This window comes from Camelus ferus, chromosome 18 (assembly GCF_009834535.1).
Source record: "Camelus ferus isolate YT-003-E chromosome 18, BCGSAC_Cfer_1.0, whole genome shotgun sequence".
Taxonomy (NCBI): Eukaryota; Metazoa; Chordata; class Mammalia; order Artiodactyla; family Camelidae; genus Camelus; species Camelus ferus.
The window spans coordinates 36,173,036-36,196,682 of record NC_045713.1 but is presented as its reverse complement, the minus strand read 5'-3'; the positions used below and the strand labels follow the sequence as shown (position 1 = coordinate 36,196,682).

General features: G+C 38.7%; 1 protein-coding gene and 1 non-coding gene across 2 annotated transcripts in view; both read right to left on the bottom strand.

The window, feature by feature from the left end:
• Positions 1-22,388, bottom strand: part of PDXDC1 (pyridoxal dependent decarboxylase domain containing 1) — a 44,839-nt gene extending 22,451 nt beyond the window's left edge. The window contains exons 1-8 of the mRNA XM_032460990.1: positions 22,226-22,388; positions 10,868-10,941; positions 10,301-10,366; positions 8,226-8,306; positions 6,391-6,537; positions 4,873-5,062; positions 2,919-2,987; positions 1,890-1,968 (exon numbers count right to left, since the gene is read on the bottom strand). Of these exons, the coding sequence (XP_032316881.1) occupies positions 1,890-1,968; positions 2,919-2,987; positions 4,873-5,062; positions 6,391-6,537; positions 8,226-8,306; positions 10,301-10,366; positions 10,868-10,941; positions 22,226-22,246 (727 nt within the window). The 5' untranslated portion in view covers positions 22,247-22,388. The remainder of the gene's footprint in view (positions 1-1,889; positions 1,969-2,918; positions 2,988-4,872; positions 5,063-6,390; positions 6,538-8,225; positions 8,307-10,300; positions 10,367-10,867; positions 10,942-22,225) is intronic.
• Positions 2,582-2,653, bottom strand: TRNAA-AGC. Its single transcript has one exon. It is a non-coding gene; the product is annotated as a tRNA-Ala (tRNA).
• Positions 22,389-23,647: the final 1,259 nt, after the last annotated feature.

Sequence of the window (23,647 nt, the reverse complement as noted above, 5' to 3'; positions counted from 1 at the left end):
CGATGTGTTCACAACACAATCTGTTTATCCCTTCGCCATGGATAAGGGCGTCCTGGTTGTTTCCGGTGATGAATACCGCATCCCTACAGCAGCTTAAGAGCTCCAGTAACTCTGTGTCCTCACCAGTGTCTGGCATTGTACTTTTAAAGTTTTCTCCGTTCTTTTTTTTTTAATTTTAATTTTAATTTTTTTGGTGGGGGAGGAGGGAATTAGGTCTATTTATTTATTTTTAGAGGAGGTACTAGGGATTGAACCCAGGACCTTGTGCATGCTAAGCACGCGCTCTACCACCTGAGCTTCCCTTCCCCCCAAATTTTCTCCATTCTAACAGCTCACTGTGGTTTTAATTTGCATTTCTCTAATGACTAACAATGTTAAGCATCTTTTCAATTACTTACACATTCATTTATTTTCTTTGGTAAAGTATCTACTCAAATCTCTTGTTCACTTTAAAAACTGTGTTGTTATCTACTTAATATTGAATTGTAAAACTTCCTTATATACATTTTGGATACAGTCCTTTATAAAAAAAAATTGTCTTGTAAATATTTTCTTTCTCTCAGGCTGCAACTTGCTTATTTTCTTATCAGGGACTTCTGAATAGCAGAAGCTTTTAATTTTTAATCAAGTCCAATTTATGGTTCTGCCTTTTGTGTCTGAGGAAATCTATGCCTAAGTCAAATCACTAGGATTTTCTATATTTTATTCTAGAAGTTTTCTCATTTTGGCTCTTATGTTTAACCCTGTGAACCATTTATAATTAATTTTTGCATATAGAATGAGGTAAGGGTTAAGAGTCAATTTTTTTTCATATGGATATCCAACTGTTCCAAAACCATGGGTGGAAAAGACTATCCTTTCTAAGTTACCTTGGCATCTTTGCCAAAAAAATCAAGTGCCCATACACGTGTGAATCTACTTCTGAACCCTCTATTCTCTTCAGTTAATCTCATACTCTCAATTATTTTTAGCTAAAATTCAGATAGAGTAAGTCTTCCAATTTTATTCCTTTTCAAAATTGTTTTGCTATCCTTAGATCCTTTGTATTTCCATATTTTATAATCAGCTTATCAATTTCTATAAGAAACTATAGCCTACTGAGCTTTCGATAGAGACTGAGTTGAATCTACAGACTGATTTGAGAGGTGTGACTTAATAATACTGAATCTTCCAACCAAAGCAAATGGCATATTGTTCTATTTATTTGAGTCTTCTAGAATTTCTCTCAGCAACATTTTGTAGTTCTCAGTATACAGATCTTGCATTATTTTGTGAAAATTTATCTATAAAGTTTTTTTGATACTCTTATGAATGGCATTTTAAATTCAATTTCAGCCGCTCAATTGCTATTGTACGGAAATCCTGCAGCCTTCATAGATTCGCTTATTAGTTCCAGTGGCTGTTCTCCGTGGTTTCCTTAGGACCTTCTATCTATACAATCATGCCGTCTGCAACAGACAGTTTGTTCTTCTTTTCCAATCTGTATGTCATTTAATTATTTTTCCTGCCTTACTGCACTAGCTAGAACTTCAAGTACAATGCTGAATATAATCTGGTAAGCAGAGTAGAAAGTAGTAGTTCACCTGACGTCTAGAAGGCGGACACTCAAGTATTTAAAAACTCAATTTAGAAAGGAAGGAGTAGAGAAGCACTTACGACCTAAATGAAAAAAATATATATACAAACAAGGTACTCTCCAAACAAACCAACAATTAAAGGGCATCTAGTAAGCCAGAACTCCAGGGTTACAATTCTCACCACAGTGCTGATACAGACTATCCTGAACACGTGGCACACAAACATTTCTTGAGACTTGGTCTGTTTTAGGTGAAGTTCCTCGCCTCTTTCTTCTATGTACAAAATGGAACACTCAGGTTCATGATACCCACCAGCATTTGCAACAAGCAACAGGGGCAGTCTTCCTCGTTCTATATCATCTTTAATCAGTTTCTCCAGGAAGGCAACATCCTGGGATGAAAAGACAAACCACAAAAACATGAGACAACCAACATGAAAGCTATACAATGAAAAATTGTAACTTTCAAAAGAAGATGACTCTTAAAATTTATCAAATCAATTCTTGACAATTTTCCTTTTTCCTCCAATGATAGATGTGAAAATAAACCATTTTCCTTAAAGACTAACTAGAAAAATCAATTAAATGAGATCAAAGTTAAAAACTACATATACAGAACCAACATTTTTCTAGTTTTAAACATTTATGTTAAAAAAAAGTTTTCTCAACCACCCAAAAACAGCTAAAAATGTATCTCTAATATTACTCGTTGATGTAGCTGAACCAGAAAATCTACCTTGAAAGAGACATGCAGAACCCTAAAACCTACCCCTTTTGCTTCTGACTTCAGGATGGAAAGGCTTATCACTTGCATGTCTAAAAGTAATCGAATCCCAAGGATTCCAGTAAAGAACCTCACTTTCAAAATCTGCCCACTCATAAAGGCAGGCACCAGTGATAACCATCTGAAAGGATGAGCTTCAGGAGGAATTTCCAGCATTTAATTGGACTCCATGTTTCTTTTTTCTTTTTTTGTCTCTCAGAAAGAAAAAATTTTTTTTTTAATGAAAGTACTGGGGATTGAACCCAGGACCTTGTGCATGCTAAGCACACGCTCTACCGCTGAGCTATACCCTCCCCTCTAGACTCGATACTTCTACTTAAGGCAGGTAATACAGTGATTACAAGATCCCTTAAGAGCCAGGTGCTCCTGATCTTGATGCCAGACAATCTCCATGGACATTCAAACCTGGAAGCATGTTTTATGCAATGGGAAGATCTAAGCAATACATGAATAAGCGAATAATTATCTGGAGGCCAGCAAACAGAATTTCAGTTGAAAAGAAGGCACAGTTTCAAAACATAATTCTGTATTATCTGACAAACCACAAGGAGAACTCACCATTTGATGCTGGGACCCAAACATAGTGTTACAGGGCACACGACACAAGCAGGGGAAGGGCAAGCCAAGCTGCAAGAAGAAAGATACCATTTTACAACAGAGACCTTTGTCACTATTCACTTAGGCCCCCAAAAGATTGTGGCTGTAAGACAAGTCACAATTATTCTTTTTAAACAATCTCTCTCTTTAGGAACTCTTGATATTATAGGTAGATGTTAAAGTATATCTACAAAGTAAAGCCAAAAAAAGGATAAAATTCCCAGGAGATGTCTTTTAAGAGAATATAGACAATGTAAAAATTTCTAAATGAGTCAACTAAATGAATAACTAACAACTCTCTTACTAAATGAGTAACTATCTTTGTTGTACTCTAGAATATACCAAAAAACAAAAACAAAAACTTTTCCAAATGGAGAAATAAACTGAGCCCTGAGAATTTTGGGGAGATAATTTAGATAACTCCTCCAAGCATTCAAACCAGCGAAAGGGAACAGTATCTTATTTATGGGTCCACCTGCTCCTAAAAAGCAGTAAATCCAGACTAGCAGATGTACACTTCTTAAGAGAAAGGAAGTCACTGTTATGGAGGAGACAGTAATTGTCAAATAAATTTTATATTCTTCATTTTTAACCTCCAAATCCTTGAGGAATTTAAGGTTTAGAATTTTTTTTAACATTTGCAGCATATTGCTCTGTATAACTAAGCCGTGGAAGTGTTTAAAGACCAAAAATTTAACGAATACTTTATTCACACTTTTTCCCCTTAAAGGACTTTTCTTTTAAATTGTAAAAGTGAAACTCAAGAAAAATAATTAAAAAATATTGAAAAGTGAAAAATCCCCACCCCCATTAAGCCACCAAATCCACCACTGTTAACAGGTTAGTACAGAAGCTTTCAGACATTTTTTAGGCAAAAAATAAGTATTAAATAAATGTATTTTCTAGGTATAAAATACATATGCATACAAGCACGCATACACTTTTTAAAACACGAACATGACCAGCTTCTATATAATGTTCTGCCACCTGCCTTTCCCAAGTAACAGGACACCCTCACACATCTTTTGAAGATTGGATTGCTGTCCCAAGACAGTCTTGAGTCCCTAAGGAGCTTGCCCTACAGTAGGTACTCAATAAGTAATTTGTTTCATTTTTCTACAGGGATATTATAAAACCCCTCATTTTGTAGAGCCTCAAGAAGAGGACATAATTTCTTGCTACCAGTGGCCATAGCTCAGAATCAATTTAAGCCCTGAGTTTCTTCCATCTATCTCCCTGGGACTCCTCCATCTTACAAAAGAGAACCCCTCCGATCCTATGGGTTTTGCCTTAAAACATTCTTGGCCAAGAGTATTAATTTCTTGTCTCAGGGTAGCCCCCTGATCAGGCTACATGCACTATGAACTTTACAAAATGATAATGCCCTTTGATCTAGTAATTCTACACTGGCTCTGAGGAATACAGAAAAAGCCTATGTACAAAGACGCACCGTACAAAGAGCATTTCCTGAAAATGGTCATAAAAAGCAAAAGAACGCAAACACTAACTGTCCAAAAGGGGAAATAGTAAAATATACACTCACTTGAAGGAATATTATGAAGACATTAAAAATAAACTTTACTTTGAGGAATTGGTAAAACATGATATACACCCGTTATAACAGTTAAGTGAAAAAAGCCAGATATAACCGTGTTAAAAACACAGACACTCTTTGATTAGTCTAGAAAGAAAGAAAGTAAAATGGTGACTGTGGTTGCCTTTGGGTAATAAAAATAAATAAATAAATTCACTAATACACATTTATTTTATAATGACAAAATAAGCATATAAGAAAATCAACTTTCTTTTCACTTGAAAAGAACAGCAGCTAAAGAAATGGGTCCACACACTTGAAAAAGTTCCAGGACAGAACAAAACATCATTTCTTTAAAACATTCACCTGATACCACATTACCTGATTACAAAGGTACTGGCCCAGGCCAGGCCTAGCAGCGGCACTAAGATATATAACAGGTTTCTTGTTATGTAACACATTGAACCCATCCACCACAAAGTCTTCATAACGAGAGTGAATGGCAAGCCTACAGATCTTTGCAAGTCCTTCTCTTTCTTCTTCATGGAAATAAGCACAGCCATTTTCATACCTGTTAAGAAACACTCATATGTCAGTATGTTCTTACCTCTGTTTAAATCAGATTTTATATTCCAGTCTGGTAACCATGTAAGTAATTCTTTTCTCAACCTAGAAACTGTCACCTAGATCAGACAGGAGCCACCTTCATCTCAGGTGGCTGACAACTCCTTGCAGATGGAGTCATATAGAACAGAGGCCAGGACACTTCATCCACATCCAACTCCAGAAAGAACAGAAACTATGAAAACCAGCAGAGAATGGGAATCCCTCAGATATAGAGAGAGCTAAAGATCATGGTTTGACTTATTTTACAAGAAAGCCGGCATTGGATAAAGCAGGCACGGTTCTTAGCAGAGTTTCAGCCCTAAAATATTCAAAGTAAAATTGTCAAAAACGCTAATTAGGCTAACTTTTGCTTTCACTATTATCTCCTTGGGGCCTTTTATTCTTTTCAATCTCCAAGAGAAGGAGAGAGAGAGAATTTCAATTACAGATGTTGGATTTTTATCAGAACTGAAGAAAATTTCTCCTTTGCTATATGTAAAGCAAACTCATACTCTCACTAGTAAGCTCTTTACCAACATTTGAAAGTGAGTCTCCCAAGTTAAATGTTCCAATGTTAGGTAAATATTCCTTTCCCATAAAAGTAATAAAATAAACATAAAAACACCATTGGTCCTGTGTCTTCTACTGACTCCTTAATCTACTAGAATTCCTTAATAATGCCAATATTATCACAGTATAAAGCAAATTTCAGTTGCATAACACACACTCATCTTTCTTATGACAGCACAAGGCACCAAGGCACCAAGGCACCAAGGCACAGCAAATACTTTGACTAAAAATATCTGAATCCAACCAGGGAGGGTATAGCTCAGTGGTATAGAGTGCACGCTTAGCATGCAAGAGGCCCTGGGTTCAATCCCCCATACATCCATTAAAATAAATAAATAAACCTAATTACCTACCGCCAAATAAAATAAATAAAAAATATCCGAATCCATTTCACCACTATATCTTCCATCAGCATGTGCCAATCAGGAATCCTAAAAATAAGTCACTGTGGACATTATCCAACAAGCATGTGCTTATATTCTCAGCTCTTTACATATATTCATTCATTCATTTCAGTTCTTTTAATCCTCACAACAATGTCATCAACTAGATACTAATGCTGTCCCCATTTCATAATAACGAAACTGAGGCATGGAGCGGTTAAGCAGCCCTTCCAAAAGGAAAGGGAAGAGGCAGATTTGAACCCAGGTAGCCAAAAAAGAGATCTCTCACAGTCTACACCCAACTCATAAATGTCTTTACTGGGAAAGGAAAACTCATTACCTGAAAATTCTGCATAGCCATAAGGTAGTGTCTGAAAGTATCCGAGTTGTAAGTTTTCTCAGCTTTTCTTTGTCCAGAGTTGAAATATAAGCCCCCAGACTGTGTCCCAACAAAGCAATATGACCTTGTTCTCCAATATGCTGGATCCTGCCAACCAAATTTCATTAGATTAAAAAAGAAGTTACTAGTCAAACATAAATAAATAAAACTTAGAGACAGTATTCCAGGTATTTCTGTCAGATTTGAAATCCACTTAATGTGGACTAGAAGGCAGAAATAGAAATAAATTTAGAAAATTCAATGCATATAAGGTATAAATAGTCAGAGGAAATTTTTTTTAAAGTCAAGTCCTAGGAGATAAATAGCTTTTTTATTGCATACCTACTAAATATACAAACTGTTTTTGAATAATTTTCTCCAAAAGTACTTTTAAAATTAAGTACCAGTTGTAAGAACTGTGGGGAGTAGAGCTGAGCTAAGATGTACAGAAAATAATTTTAGAATCATTAGATGAAGATCAGTTCCCTGCATTAAACAGCTATTTATAACAATACAGCAAATTCAAGGGGAACTAGGTATTGCTTTATATGTAATTAAAATGGATGGACTAATTTCCCTTATAAGGAATAAATATAATAAAGAAAAAGACAAAAAAATCAAACAGGATACTGGACAAAGAAAACAGCTCACAGAAATGGAAAACACACAAAAAAAGTCACTAAACCTAGTTTATAAGGAAACTGCAAATTAAAACTGCTGAAATATCATTTCTTACCTATCAGACTGACGATTAATGCTGATCCTTAAATTTGCTAACACCCTTGCAGGCAAAGGTGTGGGGAAAGAGGTGCTCTCATACATTGTGGGCGGGAAGGTAAACTGGCACAACTTCACAAAGGGCAATTTGGCAATACCTGTCAACATTACATATGCACAAACTTATCTGGCCCACTTCTAGGACTTCAATCCCCAGAAACACTTGCTTCTATTACAAATGACACATGTAGAAAGTCAGGCTGCAGCAATGTTTGCAAAACATGACGAGGAGACTAGTTAAATAAAACATGGCTCATCCATTCAAAGTAACACTAAATAGCTCTTAAAGGAGCTGATATGCCAGGAACGCCAAGACACAAATGAAGAAAGCAAGGCACAGAACAATGGGCACAGTATTTAGGAATTGGAGAGGAGTAAGCACAGACATCCTGCTTGTGCATACATATAAACAGAGTATCTCTGAAGAATACACAAGAAACTGGCAACACTTTAGAAGGGAGAACAAGGTAGTCCAGCAGAGGTGAGAAGGAAAACGCTCTTTGTATACGTCCTTCGTATCTTCTGAAATTTGCATCGGGAGAACACATTACTTACTCTAAAAAATTAAATTTAAAACAAAGAGAAAATGAAACTAAATAAATTGCTTGATAGATGAATAAATAAAATAAAATAAACAGATGATTCACAGACAATGTGGCCTGCCACCACTGAATCCAGCTGCAGCCCTTCTTAGCCATCAGAGGCACAGGCACAAGCACAGAAGCGACCAGAAACAGAAAAGCACAGTGGTTATTCTCTAGTCCCTGTGCCAGTCCCTCCTTAAGATATAATGCCATAAAAACTACAAGATTTTAGTAAATGACTTCCTTTTACAAAATATATTATCTAGAATATATAAATGTCCCTCTGAAAAGAAAAAAGTGAACATTGCTTTAATATCGTGTATAACTAGGAATGAAATATAGCTCATTATTGCAGCCACTGGTAAGAATGAAATCATTATCAAAATCAAGAACATGTATACTTTCAAAGACAAGCTGCCAACTGTTCTCCATTACCGGGTGCTCTGGGGCTCCTCATCTTCATCTCCGTGCATCAGATTCTGAACTAGCTGGAGGATGCTCACCATGTCTTGTCCACTGCAGAACAGAAAGAGTTGACAGACAGGTGGAAACAACACACATCCCCCACCTCTCACTATTTCTCTCATCTAAATTAGCTTTGATAAGTTTTCTTTTTCAATTGAGTAGCTACAACAGAAATAGTATGTTTTGAGATATAGAATACATTTTTTTAATTTAAGTATAGTCAGCTTACAGTGTGTCAATTTCTGGTGTATAGCATTGTGATACAGAATATATCTTTTTAAAAAAAATCTCAAATTATTAACTGAATTCTGAATGTAACTTAACTTGTGATTAATTAAATCTTCTACCTAAATTTGAATGATTTTTTTTTAACATTTTACCAGCTTTAGCAGTATTTCTCTATTTATTGATTTGAATCTTGAAGACTATTTAATAAGCATGTTATAAGGGCCAAGAGAGTCCTCAAAAGATGCTGGAAGGTCACCGAAGCAGCACAAATACTCTAATGTCACTGGTATATCTAGTTTCCCTCCATGAAGGAGTCTTGTCTATTTATTCTAACTTACACATGAAATGCAAGCATCATTTATTACCACCTCTTCCCCAAAATAGGAAACTGTAGATTTGCTTAAAGTGTAAAAAAATTTACTTCTATTCAATATACATTTTAAAATGCTCATGACATGAGGAGGTAAAAACTTAGGAGGAATGTGAATGGTTGAAGTTGTAAGCAATGGCAGGGCAACTTGCAAAACATGTGATGACAAAATACTATCACTCCATTAATGAGAATATGACTAATGAAAAGTTCTCTCTTTCGAATAAGCCCCGTGAAAACAATGTCCCAAAACCCACCCTCCTCAAGGTGCTGGTCTTTATGCATGAGGGACTCTGGTCCTTGGGCACTGTGTAGAGATTAGGCCACGTGACCTGCAGCAAGCTACAGAGACTCACAAGCCCTACAGTACAGAATTGTGCGGATGCAGGTAGTCCATGGGAAGCATCTAATGCGGTGCCTGGTGCAGCGCTAGCACAGACGCTGGCTGCTAGCATCGTTCGCGTGAGTACTCCTGACCAGCGCCTTTAACGCCCTCCCATTCTGAGAGGATCAGGTGTTCCTGGTAGTGCCTCTTCTAGGGGAACTTCGGCGGGACCAGTAGAATCCGTTAAATCCCTTTATGGCCTGGGATGAGGAGATTCATAGGATTTGGTTCCTGTTCTCAGTTGTAGACTGAACTTCGCCCTTAGAGGACTTCAAGTCGGCACCATTCATCCATAAGAGCAGGAATGCTTATTTTAAAATACTAGTATCTGGGTGTGCTACACAGAACATTTACTGGCACACTGGGATCCTTCTTGTATACTTTTCTTTTGCAACCCTGTACATATTCATATTCAGATCAAAGGACAACTTAAGGGAGTTGTACTGTTTACCTAAGTTCAGTTTCCTGGTTGTAAAACAAACAAAAAAATAAGTTTGTCTGAGGGACACTGGGCTAGGACTTTAACTCCAGACTGAGTGCTAACATCCTGTGAAAATGTCAGTCAGGCAGCTACTTATTTTTCTGGTATTTTCCCTGCTAGCTCAAACCACAGACACTTGACGGGTTTACTTTTGTTGCCAAAAAATAGATCATTCTGCTAATAAATGGATAGAGTTGATATTGTCCTTTCATTTACTACATAATAAAATGATAAATCTTATCAAGTTAAAATAAACTCTCACAATAAAGCTCTGTCTACCAAATAGATTACTGGTTTCAAGTATGAACTGAGTATGATAGCTGAGTTATAACTGTGAATTTGTGTATTGCTTCTGAGTCAAAGGTTGTGTGAAATTCTGACCAGGAAATGGGGAGAAGCATTAGGCCCATCACCATCACCAGCCAGCCAAGGACACTTCCATCTTCTGATGTCACACTGCACGTAACTGTACATTTGCTTTGCGCTTATTAGAACTAAACCTGTAAATTAGTGACGGTAAAATCTTGGCTTAAAGATAACGTACACCCTAAGTAAAGGTGCTCATCTTCATCGCCACCTACCTGCCTTGCAATGGCCCTGGAATATCCCCTGATATGAGCTTCTTTCCATTTTCCTCCTCTGTTCTTCTAATTTGAAGGAAATAAAAAACTGTTAAATTTCTAACATTTGAGCATGAACATGTGATAATGTCGCTTATAACCTCTTAGTAACTGATGTAGAACTTGAAACACATTTATCACATCTCCCTCTCCCCACCCCAGGCTGGAGTATAGTTTAGTTTCAGGAAAAGAATATTAAAACAAATAATTTCAACCCATTTTCTGGTTAGTTGATGCCCTAAATGACCTGAATATACAGAAAGAAGTATTTACAGATTCAAGTCAATTTAGTAAGTAAATGAAACTCTTAATAGGCAGAACTGAAAATTATAAGTCCTGCCCTTCAATTTCAAAATCCTTTAATTACAAAGCAGCTTCTACCCAAGACAAATACCAATTTTAAAGTCAGCTGAAGCTAAGTGTGACATTCTGAAACCAAGAGGTGAATTAACAGAAGGAAACCAGTGCCACCAGTTTCATAGCAGGTTGCACACGTTTAATGGGGTCACTTCCGTTCCACAGGCTCACCTCTGACTGTCCTCCAGCATCCTCATGGCCTCCTTCAAGTTTTTTCCCATTTCAGCTAATGTAGGATCTGCTATCTGGGAAACAAATTTTTAAAACGTTAAAATTTAACAACCTTCTATTACTTCTGCAACATAATTCATCCAGAAAAACTAAATGCAAGTCCATTTTCTTCTGGATTTATTATAAAATACGTGGATTATAAAGCACATGTTTGCTTAAAAAATTCCAACAGTAAGAAGGTGTAAGTGTAAGTTTGTGGAGCTAATGAACAACTGACAAGAGAGGTGTCCAAATACTGGCTTCCTGGTTCCTGTTTCTGCCACTTTCTATTACATCACACCGATCTCGCAAGGCATGACAAAATAATCATGCAGCCATATCCGATCAGATTTTTATCCCTGATAGAAAAATCATTTAAAAACAGATGTTTCCAATAAAAATCACGATTTAAATGTAACCACGAGATAGGTTAGATAGAGAGCAATCTGAAAGGGTCTCTGTGCTCTCCGTTGACAACTCTGAGTGGGATGAGGAACAGATAATGGTCAAGAGAATTATCTTGCTCCTCAGTCTACTGGTCATGTTCCTTACCACCTCCATCTCCAAACTCTGATCATCCGGCCAAATGAAAAGATAAACACTTTGCTTCATCAATCACACCTCCATGTTTCATGCTTACAACATCTGCCCTGTCTGAAATGTCCTTGTGCCTTTTATCTATTAAATCATTATTCAATCCTTCCAAGCAATCTTTATGGATAAAACCATTTTTACTTTTTCATATACCTTCTATTGATATCAATACAATTTTTTCTAAACCAAATCTGGACTCATTGCCTGACAAAAATGATTCTTTATGGGGACAACAGGACGGAAGGCTTGAAATTGGGGCCGTTCTAATATGCAACTGCCATTTATCCTTATGATTCCTTACATCCTTTACTGTAAATTGCTTTATAGATGATCTTTCCAGTATAGATATTCTCTCCAATTAGATTATAAGTTTCTTGAAGGCAGCCATTCACACTCCTACGATCTTTGACTTCTCTTATAGGACCAAGGGTCTAAAGTCAGCTTGATACACCGATTGTCATATTACCTCTGACATCCCTTAGCAAGGCATGGTAAATTGCATATCAACATGCTGGCTCTAAGCGCAATACAGCTAACTTTTCCTGTAAGATTGGGACAGATTTTTCAGTTAAGAATAGACAAAGTAGTTAACTTAGTTTAGAATTGTTTCATACAACAATACTTATTTTTAAACACCAGAATCACATGTGATGACAAGGTGCTTACACTGAGAGAGGCAGGAGGGAAACGCAGCTTCATATTCCCCCATCCGAGTCTCTGTCTATACAGCGCACACGCTCACTGAGTGGAATGGCTGACATTTACTCCTACTTTCTTTCAGGGAGTAAAGTGGGGGCGGGGAGGTTGCAGATGGATAGGGAAAATAACACATTTAAATTTGAATAAATTAAATGAGAAGAGGATGTGACTCTAACGCTGCAGACCTTCACGTGCTTGTTAACTGGATAATTCAAAATATAAAATGTTACCCATTTGCAGGATATTAGGCCTCATAGAATGCTCTAAGAAAAAAATGTTCATTGTTCAAATGTTATTGGTTCCTTAAAACTAAAAACCATTCCTCCATAAACTTCTACTGAGGGCAGCCACTACTACCTTATTCACATTTTGTATACCTCTTTCAACGCCAAAGTACTTGTGTGATAGATGTTAATAAACAATAGCAGAGCATCAGCCAGACACAAACCAAAATGAGTGAAGAATTAAGTTGAATAAAGATGTCTGTCATTCAGTATTTAGAAGGAAACTATTTTACAATATTGGGGCAAGGAAAAAATAGTATTCTACGCCAGGTTCCTAAGAAGAATGTCATATTTTTTCAACCCTTAGCACCTAACACAGGGTCTGGCAGAGAAGAAGAGCTCAATAAGATTTGTAACCCTTAATAATTACTAATGCATACTGATGCTCACCATATTCCATACATTATGTAATGAACACCTTTACACGCACTGCTTCCTGGCTAACCCAAAGGCACAGAGTTAGTATGCTTTACAGCCAGAATATAAAACAAGGTCTGTACTGACTACTCTACAACCAGTGCTCTTAACCACCAGGCAAAACTGCTCTTCAATTTTATCAAGTAAGTAAACAAGCAACTCACACCGGGAAAAAGGTCTGTACTCAAAAGTCATGATGAGAGCTAAGGTCTCACTTTAAAGATAATCCTTGCTTGACTGATGTTTTCACCTAGATAAAAAGTCAGTAAACCAGAAGACTTTCCCTACACATCAAATTTCCATTCTACAACAGCCTTAACTAGTTGACCATAAATTTACCACCCAAACCAGAGCATTTTTAAGAGTGCAAGGCAGTAATATTAATAATTAACCCAGGACAATAGGCATAAACTGGGACAGTCCTGGGCAAACCAGGATTTACAGTTACCCTAGCCTTCACTAAAATGCTTACTCCATATCTTAAACCATTATTCCGCCGAGTGAAGGCCATGCCAATGTTTGCAGTGGTGGCTGTACATGAGTTATAAGGTAAAACGAAAGACAACATATAATTTGAAAGGAGTGCACTCGCAGTGCAGGTACAGCCTACGGCACCAGTCTCAATGCTTAAGTCCACACAGTAAACTGCTACAAGAGACTTCTTTTCCTACCTATAAACATATCTGAATACATTTCCCCCTCACTTAAATCCTGAGGACAGTGACCTGACTAAAAATCTAGGGCCGACTAGAAACAATTTCTGAAAAAAGGTTCCTTTATTAACAAAAAAGTCAATAGATTCTAACCATCACTTCTGAGGCCAGTTGGCATTCAGTCTATTTCCTTTCCATCATCTCTCCTACTGCCCTTAAGCAAGTCAACCCAGGCTGAGTATGAATGTGGCATTTCAAGATGCTTTTCTAGGAAAGGGAGCTGTAGCCAACACAGACTTCTGAGTTAGACTCCTAGGGCCCCCTCTCACTCTGGGTCCCTCAGCCTTAAAGAGGCTTGTAGTAATTATATAGTTTAAAAACAGATCCAAAAAGTGCAACAAAGCGTTTATGGAGTGTGTGTATCTACAGGTTGACCTTCTAAACAGAAAATCACTACATGCTCACTACTGAAAACTCAGAAACAGTTATTAGACTGTTAGTCATTTATAAATTATACTTCAGCTATGGTTGATTCTGCTGTGTAATGATGAGGAGTCAGTATTTTTGCTTCAATTATGTCTAACATAGATGCATGGTATGGCTTAATGCAATTTCCAGGCTTCTCAAGATAACCATTCAATTGTTTGCATGATAACTGTCACAGAACTAGAAAGCTCATTTTCTAACACAAGCCCCACCATTCATCCTTTTATAACCAATTTTTCAACAATCATTTTTATACTAGTTGATTTTCATAACTTTCAGTCAGTGTGGGATATCAAAACATCCTGCCACTATCAGAGGAAATAGTATACATGTAATGTTAAAGTATCATTAAAACTCTCACCATGTAAATGGTGGAGGAAAAAAGTTGAAAGTCAAATGCAAGATAAAACAGTTAAGGAGGTCAGGAAGTAATTTTCAATTTTTCAAAAAAGTTAGTGGGAAATTAAAAATTAATTTGGTATAAGGCTACATAGATTAATAAAAAATTAGTTATTTTTGCTTTTAGCTAAAATTACATCAACTTAGTTATGAAGTAACACAGGTACTATTCCTACCCTTATAATTTGAGAATACATTATATTCACCATTTTATTCTATTTCATTTTAAAAAAACTGCTGGTCATGACCTGCTAAATTGATTTGACATCTCATATATAGGACTGTAACCTGCAGTGTGTGTCTGTGTGGAGGGGGGTGAAACCCACTATTTTATGGATGTTACTTAAAATTAGCATACAGTTATTAGTAATGGGATAAACAATCATTTGGTAATAAAGTTTGTTAACTAAGAAGTTACAATAACCTTTCAAAAGTGGGGACTGCAGCAGAAAAATAAAAATCTTAGGGCCGAATATTTGGGAACTACTGCTTCTCAGCTTCCAAGATCCTTAATCAAACTCTTGTGTACATTTTCTCCAGTGAAGTCAGTATACCAAAGTACAACCAAAAAATATTATTTACTTTCACATGAATTAGGGAAAAAATAGTATTTTACACCCTGAATTCATAAACATTACTGTTTAGCACAAACCTAAGTTTTAAAAAAAGAAGGGGTGTGCGAGGGTACGCGGTAGTGACAGAAAGCAGATCTGGAATCCACTGCAAAGGGGCACAAGGGAACTTCTGGGAGATGGAAGTGTTCCATATCTTGATTATGCTGGTGGTTATGTGACTATACTCAATTGCCAAAACTCAAATTGTATAATTAAAGTGGGTATTTTTTTCAAAAAAAATTTTTGGAGGAGGAGGTAACTAGGTTTCTTTCTTTCTTTATTTTTAGTGGAGGTACTGGGGATTGAATTCAGGACCTCATGCGAGCTAAGCATGCATTCTACCCCTGAGCTATACCCACCCCCGAGAGTGGGTATTTTTATTGTTTGTAAATTGTCCCTCAATTAAAAAAAAAAGGAGAGTGAATTGATTTAAACTCAATTGAAAAGAAATGTTAAGCAAATAACAGTACAAGTGGTACACTGATGTGACAAAATTCACAAAGATGGTATATGAATAACTATTTGAGAAAGACAGAGCTAAACCTTCGAAAGGAAGCAAAGCCCAGAAAAGGGGAAGCCTAAAATGTAATTTTAAAACACATTAATCACAACATTCAACAACAACAGAAGCATACAATACTGCAGTTTCAATAAACTTTTTTCAGGGGAGGAATGTTCATTTTTGAGGGGTTCTAGGACTACTGACAGAAAAACTAAAGCATATGAGAATACCCTCTGATTGTATCAGACAGAAGACCTTAGTGTTATCAAATGCTAGTTTCCAATGTTTGCATTAGACATAAAAGACACTACCTTTCTGGAACTGATCAAAGTGATCAAAAAAAGCTGTAAACTGATGTTTGCAACATTCCACGTATCCTTTTGCCTTCCACAGCTTTCTAAACAAGGTTAACCATGGATAGTGATAACCATGCAACTATCAACTTGCCAACAAACTATACATTTTCCTCGGTGAAAACAGAGTGCCTGCCAACTAAACAAGTAGCCCAAATACTACACATCTCTGAGGAGCAACAAGAGCAGCCGCAGCTGCTCCGGGAACACAGCTATTCCTTATGGGTCAACAATGAGAGAAAATGGTAAGGATTCTCCAAGGAGATTTAGCACCTTGCAAACCTGACTAACCTCACTGGAGCCTCAATTTCTACATTTTAAAACACTTTTGTCTAGTTTCAACAGAGAAGTATTTAATTAAGAATCAGGGACTTCCCACTCTGTCTTGTAAGAAAAAATTTTTATTGAAATATAGTTGACTTACAATATTGTGTTAGTTTCAAGTGTGCAGCAAAGTGATTCAGTTACATATATAGAGATAGATATTCTTTTTCAGATTCTTTTCCGTTATAAGTTATTACAAGATAGTGAATACAGTTTCCCGTGCTTCACAGTAAATCCTTCTTGTTGGAAAATCTTATTTTTGACTATCATGAATTCTATGCTTGAGTGTGTCTGTGAGAACATGAAGACATACTGTACTTACTGGCCCATTAAGCATCATATTTCTAGTTGAAAAGGGATATGCAAATTACATAAGGTGTTAGTATTTAACCTCACAAATCTCTCAAGAAAAGAGGCAGAAAAGAACATATAGGAAAAAAGAAGGGGCAAAAATACACAATAGAGTGGTTAAAACCTGGTAGCGTTAAGGAGGCAGCAAAGTTAGTAACACCAGATCAAACCTGGCATTGACAGAAGTATGCAGACAGCATAAGGGGGCATTCAGTTCATTTGCCTTAAGATGAATGCTGGGAATGTCTGGGATCCAAGTCTAAATTTCAAAACATGTATTCCAAGAGACCACCACTTCTGGAGAATCAATTCACTTAGACATTTTATCATGAGTAAATGCTTCCCAATAACTGTGCAGATGGAAAAATATCACAACAGGCAAGCTCTATTTCTAAAAAGTCTACCAGTTTGTCTGGAATCGTACTTATTCTGGAAAACAACAAAAAAAATTGCTTAAAGCAAAGTATGCTATCTATAGTCACTGGAAAAAGTAAGTCTTTCACTGAGATATACTTAAAGGAGGTATTTCCTAGGTAGGACTTGTTAGGGGACCAAATCAGAACAATAAAGATACCCATCACCCTTATCAATATCATTATTTCCAAAACTGAATTGGAATTAAAAAGGTTTAACATTGCTGATCTTACCCTAAGAATAAGAATTCTGAGGAAAGGAAGGCATCAATGCCTGAAGCCTCTACGTACCTTCAGACTTTTACTGTGTAAAACTGTAAACTGTGTGACTGTAAACTGTGAAACTGCCAATATTCAGCTATTTCTAGTGGGCAAAAACCAGCAATTTCATATGATTGCACCTATTACCATGTCCAGTCTAATAAGTAATTCGGTCTCACCAGCCTCCTGAAAGGCTTACTGGAGCACAATGTTTAATGTTGCTGAGTTGTGCCTTCAGATCGAAGGCTTTGTTTTACTGTTTCTGTTTTTCTGCATATAGGAAAAAGATATCAGAAAAGTTTACTTCACTCTCAGTCATTTGAAACTCAGAATGCCTTGTCCACAGAAATAAAAAGTGGATGGGGTCCAGGCTAGACCTCAAGGACTATCTAACCTTAATGCAGCTAAACACTTCATGTTTGCCACAAAACAAAAATAACGATTGCAATAGTAACATGAATTAAACAAAAAATTTAAACTCAAAATAATTTTATGGTCCCTTGAATACTGCTTGGAGAGAATAGTTAATTTAAGGTAAATAATTTAAATTTCTGAAAGGAATTTTTGGCTATTTTCAGGGTGACTGGAGGCATCTCTTTTATATCTAATTTCAAAAGATGAAAAAGCTTTCCTTTCTCTATTTACGTTTTACCACCAATAACAGGCACAAACATATTATAAAGTAAAAATCTACATTATATTTACATTTAAAACAAACCCTAAAAAAGCCATGATTCTGAACTAAATATTCTATCTAAAGAATCTTTCCTGGTCACTCAGTGCATTTTGTTTCTTAATTCCTGTGATTCTTAATTCTCCTCCTGGCTATACAAGGATTTGTCTAAACTTGTATGCCTCTTACTAGAGTGTAATTTCCCCCAGGGATCATGTCTTATTCTTATGTCTCTCTCAGCACTGGACTTTGATCATAGTTAGCCTGCAATAAAAATTATAAGTCAAAACAGGTTTCTGCTTTGCATGAGAACAGATGACACCAAGCTTAAGCAACTGCTATCTATAATTATAACTCATAATCCTAGACATGGTGGAACATACACAAGACGCACACCAATAGCTCTGCTGCTAACTAACTCTGCAATCTTGAATAAATCAAGAATCACTGATGCCATAAAGTTTTAGGATCAGGAACTTTGTGCCATGTTTCCCCTGACACCCAGCATATGATAATCATTTACCACCTTAGCTACCATGAACCTGTATGCAAAACCCTCAATTATGATGTAGGGGCTGGTTCTAAATGAACGCCACAATGACAGGCTATCATCTCACAGAAGTCCTTCTAGTCTATGTAAGAGTGGGATCAACCAAGGCATACCACAAACACTGGTCATTTCAAGGTTGGTAATGCAGGTTCTTTTAAAGTGAAGAGCAGGAATAGAAATTCTGGTAGTCCTCATCAGTAATGATCAGCTATATTCCATCCATGCAGCTCCTACTGCTCCTTACAAACTTATGAACAGTAAGGTAATAACAGAATTTTCCAAAATCAGGTGCAAAGGGGGAGAGGGGAACTTAGCTCAGGGTGAGTACAAGAACCCAAAATGGGCTGGGTTGTAATTATTTAGGTTAGAAACAGGGTCAAAGTTGCCTCTTTCAGAGATAAGAATTAGATACACAATAAATAAATTGGCCCTGCTTTATATTACAGCACAGTCCAGTAAAATTTTCTGTGGTGATGAAAATGTTCTATTATCTGCACTGCCCGGTACTATAGCCACAAACAACACTGTGACTGTTGAACACTTGAAATGTGGGTAGTGTGACTAAGGAACTGTCACACTAATTAATTTTAATTAATTGCATTTAAATTTACCTAGCCAAGCGCTGGCTGGTGGCTACCATACTGGATAGTGCAGCTGTAGATTCTCTAAGTAAGTGGTTCTCAACTAGAGGGGGATCCCCTCTCCCTCAGGGGACAACTGCCTCAACTGGAGGTTTTGGTTGTCACACTGGGGAAAGGGGATGCTACTGGTACCTAGTGGGTGGAGGCCAGGGATGCTGCTAAACGTCCTACAGTGCACAGGACAGCCTCCTACGACAGAGAATTATCCAGCTCAGTGTCAGTAATGCCAAGGTTGAGACATCTGCTCTAAGTTTACTCAGGGTTGGAACTAATGCAAAACAAACTGCAATACACCTTGTCTAAACATAATACTCAGGAAGAATGAGATTTTCCAAGCAACACCAAAACATCTGGGCTGTTCTACAAGTTTCAAGTAGGCAGGTTTCTACTAAGAAGTGTATGTAGGTGTGTTGAATACCTTAAGATCTTCAGAATCAGAGTTATTACTTCCTGTGGCATTTTTTTAAACTTGAACATTAACATAAGTAAACAGTGAGACTTGTTCCTTATGAGCTGGACATGAGGGAGGAGGAGGGCTGAGACTCCTACTCTTCTAGTTTGAATTCCTTGCCCCTTTAAATCTATCTCTAGTTTCTCAAGCCATCATTAATTTCAGATACAAAAAGAAAACTGATAGATCGTGAAAGATAAGCAAATCAACACAAGAAAATGGCAGGTCCTCATGTCTACATATTATCTAAAGAAAAAGCAAGGGCACAAAATTATATTTGGACCAAAGCAAATGTACTGAGTGATTCTATTAAATAGTGATAGCACACTACATTTCAGAGAGATTACTTGAAATTTTAGAGGCTGGGTATCAAGTAACATTGTAGTTTCTGTAACCAGTATAAATTATGCAAGGATCAGTTTAAATGGGATCATTCAGAACTGCACAAATAGTTCTCAAATTTATATTAGCAATGTAGAACTTAACCCAGAATAATCTATTCCTCAAAGAAAGCAGAATAATGGACACAATTCAGTGTTGTACTTTGATTCGAACTATTTTTCAGAACACAAAATCTTCAACATTCATATTATAGCAATGCTTTTTCTTTTCTGCCCACTTAGCACCAAGAGAAGTTGTTCATTACATGTAAATCCCCCTACTGCTTCAGGGAATGTAAAAATAAGATACAGTCCTAGTTCTGAAAAACTTACATTCAGAATTTCCACACTAGCCGAAGGCAGAAACTTCCAGCCCACACATTTTGAATTCCTAAAAAATCATTGAAATTTTTGTGACTGCTCCAGGTTTAAGCACACTGGAGTTTCAGTACCCCTTCAGATCTTCATTTGAAGAGTTTAAGATCTTTTATCATCAATTAACATTTAGGGAGCAACCACTGTAATCTACTAAGCAGACACCACAGAAGTAATATTTAAAGCAGGATTCCAACCCACTGTTTTGCAGGTCTGCCTATAACGAACTATTCTTGGAGGAAAGAACACTCCAGTTCTTTAGGCTTCTAACTGAAATGACACAAAGCCCCATCTTCTTTATGAAACTGGAAAAGAAACAACACTGAGGGGACATTTTTAGCATCATTTTGTATTCAACTACTATACACATGATGTAGGCCAGAGGTTCTCAGCCTCAGTACTGCTTATATTTTGAGTCAGATAACCCTCTTGTATGGGGCTGTCCTGTGCAATGTAGGATCCTGTTAGTAGCGTCCCTGACCTCTACCCACCAGCTGCCAGAGGCCCTTCCCTAGCCCCCAGCTGTGACAACCAAAAATGTATCCAGACATTGGCTAATGTCCCCTGGGGAACAAAACTATCCAGTGGTTGAGAATCACTGAGTTAGACTGAAACTCAAAGTACCACCAAAAGGTAGACACTGTGCTAATCAAAAGCCTGGAAAGGCTTTATTCCTAGCCAGAAAAACATAACGTTCACTACAGAGGCGGCGGAAGAAAAACATACTATCTTTATCCTTTCTTGACTCCTTCCAGCCAATTTATGAGAAACCACCCAGGCGTAGGCTATACCATTGTGTGCACTTGAAGACATCTGGCTCAACTTGTACAATTACTCCCTTCAACTCTTCAGTGACAAGTGAACAAATCTACAGCAGCTGCTGCTTTGAAAAAGTGACAAAATACGTTATTTCTGTCAGTTCAAAATTAAAATAAAGCCGTCTTAAAACACTAGCATTGCTCCTGAATTCCACATATATGGAAATTTGGGTCTGGACAAGCAGACTCCCAAACTTGAGTAGAAAGAAGGGCTTTGAGGGAGGGCAGAAAATCCAGGTCTAAAGGTAAAGTATCCATGAAGAAATCCAAGCCCTAAATTGGAGACAATCAGAATCTGTATCACAGGCCTGAGCGGTCAGCCAGGTACATTCCCCCAAGCGGAAACCAGAGGAAAACGCTGCTGCTAGTGGATTTCCCACTTACCCGAGGGTCTCCCCTCGCCTCGGGAACGGGGTGCCATAAAGTTGCGGAGCAGCAGTATCCCCAAAACGAAATTCACCCTCTACAGAAGCCCCGCCTCCTCCTTGACCTCAGGGGTCTTAATCAGAGTTCACAAACCACCGCATCAGAATCACGTGGGGAACTCGTTAAACCCACAGGTCCCTGTCCCGCCCCCACTGAGGTTCCGACACGAGGGCTGAAAATTGGGATTTTTACCAAGGTCCCCAGGTGATTCCTAGACACATGGCGGATGGAAAACCACTGCTTTGTTATCTCCCTTCCTAACTCAGAGACCACACACAGCCTACAGGTCTGCAGTTGGCTCCGAAACAACTGGGGCGTCATTCCAGGCGCTTCTGGGGCCGCAAGTTGTCAGCTCTGTCATCCGAGAGGACGAGCCGAGCCCACGCAGGCCCCAAGGTCGGCCCTGCAGCCCCGGACTGGGTTCTGGGTCGCTCGCGGCCCTAAGTAGAACCTGGCCCAGCCTCTCCCGGCCCACGGGGTCCCCAGAGACCCTCGGCCGCATGACGTGACCAGGCCCTCGCGGCTAAGCCTCCTCAGGCGGGCCCGTTAGTCCCCGGCCCCCTCCCCAGTCACAGTGGCAGCCCGCGACTGGGAAACAGCCGACCCGGAGGCGGCCGCCTCCGGCCGCCGCGCCGCGTCCACCCCCGGTACGGACCTTCTCCAGGGGTGCGTCCATGGCTGAGGCGGCCGGCGGAGCCCGATGCAGGCCCGGCGGCCCCGGGCGCTACTTCCGCCTCCCGCGCCCCACCGCCGTTTCCACGCTGGCAGCGCTGACGTCCCCCGCGCCCGCGGCCGGCGGGGCGGAGATGAGGAAGAGCTGCCTGGCTGTGCCACGGGGAGGGGAATGCGGGTCCGAGACGGGGCGGGGCGAGGCGTGGGGGCCCCGCTGGGGGGCGGGGCCCTCCAGGCTTCCGTACCTGGCCGTCACGCCGGCCATCCCAAACGTTCCCAGGTGAGAGGGGGAGGGTGGACGGTGGCGCCGCCCAAACTCTTTTCAGAAGCCTATCACGGGCGTCAGGGTAGAAGTATAATGAATCAAGTCATCACTCATGTAGTAAAAGGCTGGAGATACTAGTAAATCACCTGTACTTCCGGGCCTAGGCTTCCAAGTTTCCCCACTCTCAACATCCTTCAGGAATGGAACAGTCGATTCATCACAGAGGGGAGGGGAGAGGGAACGTCTTCGCGCATGCGCAGCATCCGTAGTTTCCTAGGTACCCAGGGGTTTCAGGGTTTCAGGTGTAGAACTCTCACCAGTGGCCGCTGCTCAGAAAAGGCGCTAATCAGAGCTGAGTTGTTCGTCTCTGACCTTACAGCAGACTTCTAGAGGGAAACGACTTTGAGACAACTGGCTCAGCCTCCTTCGTGTCAGGCCACAATTATGACTTGTTAGACAATAATAATAATAGATCAGCTGCTACTCTTCAGTTTTACAGTACAACAGCCCTATGATGTAGGGATCATCATTACCTCCGTTTCACGGTACAGATCTAGGCAGGTTCAAGCGCTCTGACTGCAGCGCCTGTACACTGCACACACCGCCTCTGTAGCCGCTTCCACCCCTGCTATATAATCACAATGTTTCCAGGGAATGAGAGAGAGGACATATATTTGCTTATTATTCCCTCTAAACGAGGGAAACTGAAATGAACTAGTCTATCACGGTTGCAGTCCGTAAAACAATTAACCGCTAGAACACCAATGATGACGTTACAGCCACAAAACCCATTCCTTTTCTCTCCCGTTTTATACCCATCTCTTCTGAAATCTGTATGAATGACTCGGTTACATTTTCAGCGGAGTAATCACATATTTGAGCTAACTTGCATTTGATAAACTGCCCGGTTATGTTAATAAAGTTATTTTCTACCAAAATAAGCCTTGTGTGCAGGTCTAGAGTGTACCGTGGGAACTATTCAGATTCTCCAAAGAGCTCTGCAAACAGAAGGATGATAGGTTTCTGTCTTCCAAGATCTAAAAGTTGCATGTACCTCTGCTTCAGCAAACCAAGTGTTATAATGAAAATTTTCAAACTTTTAGAAAAGTTTAAAGAGTTGTACAGTGAACACTTAAGCTT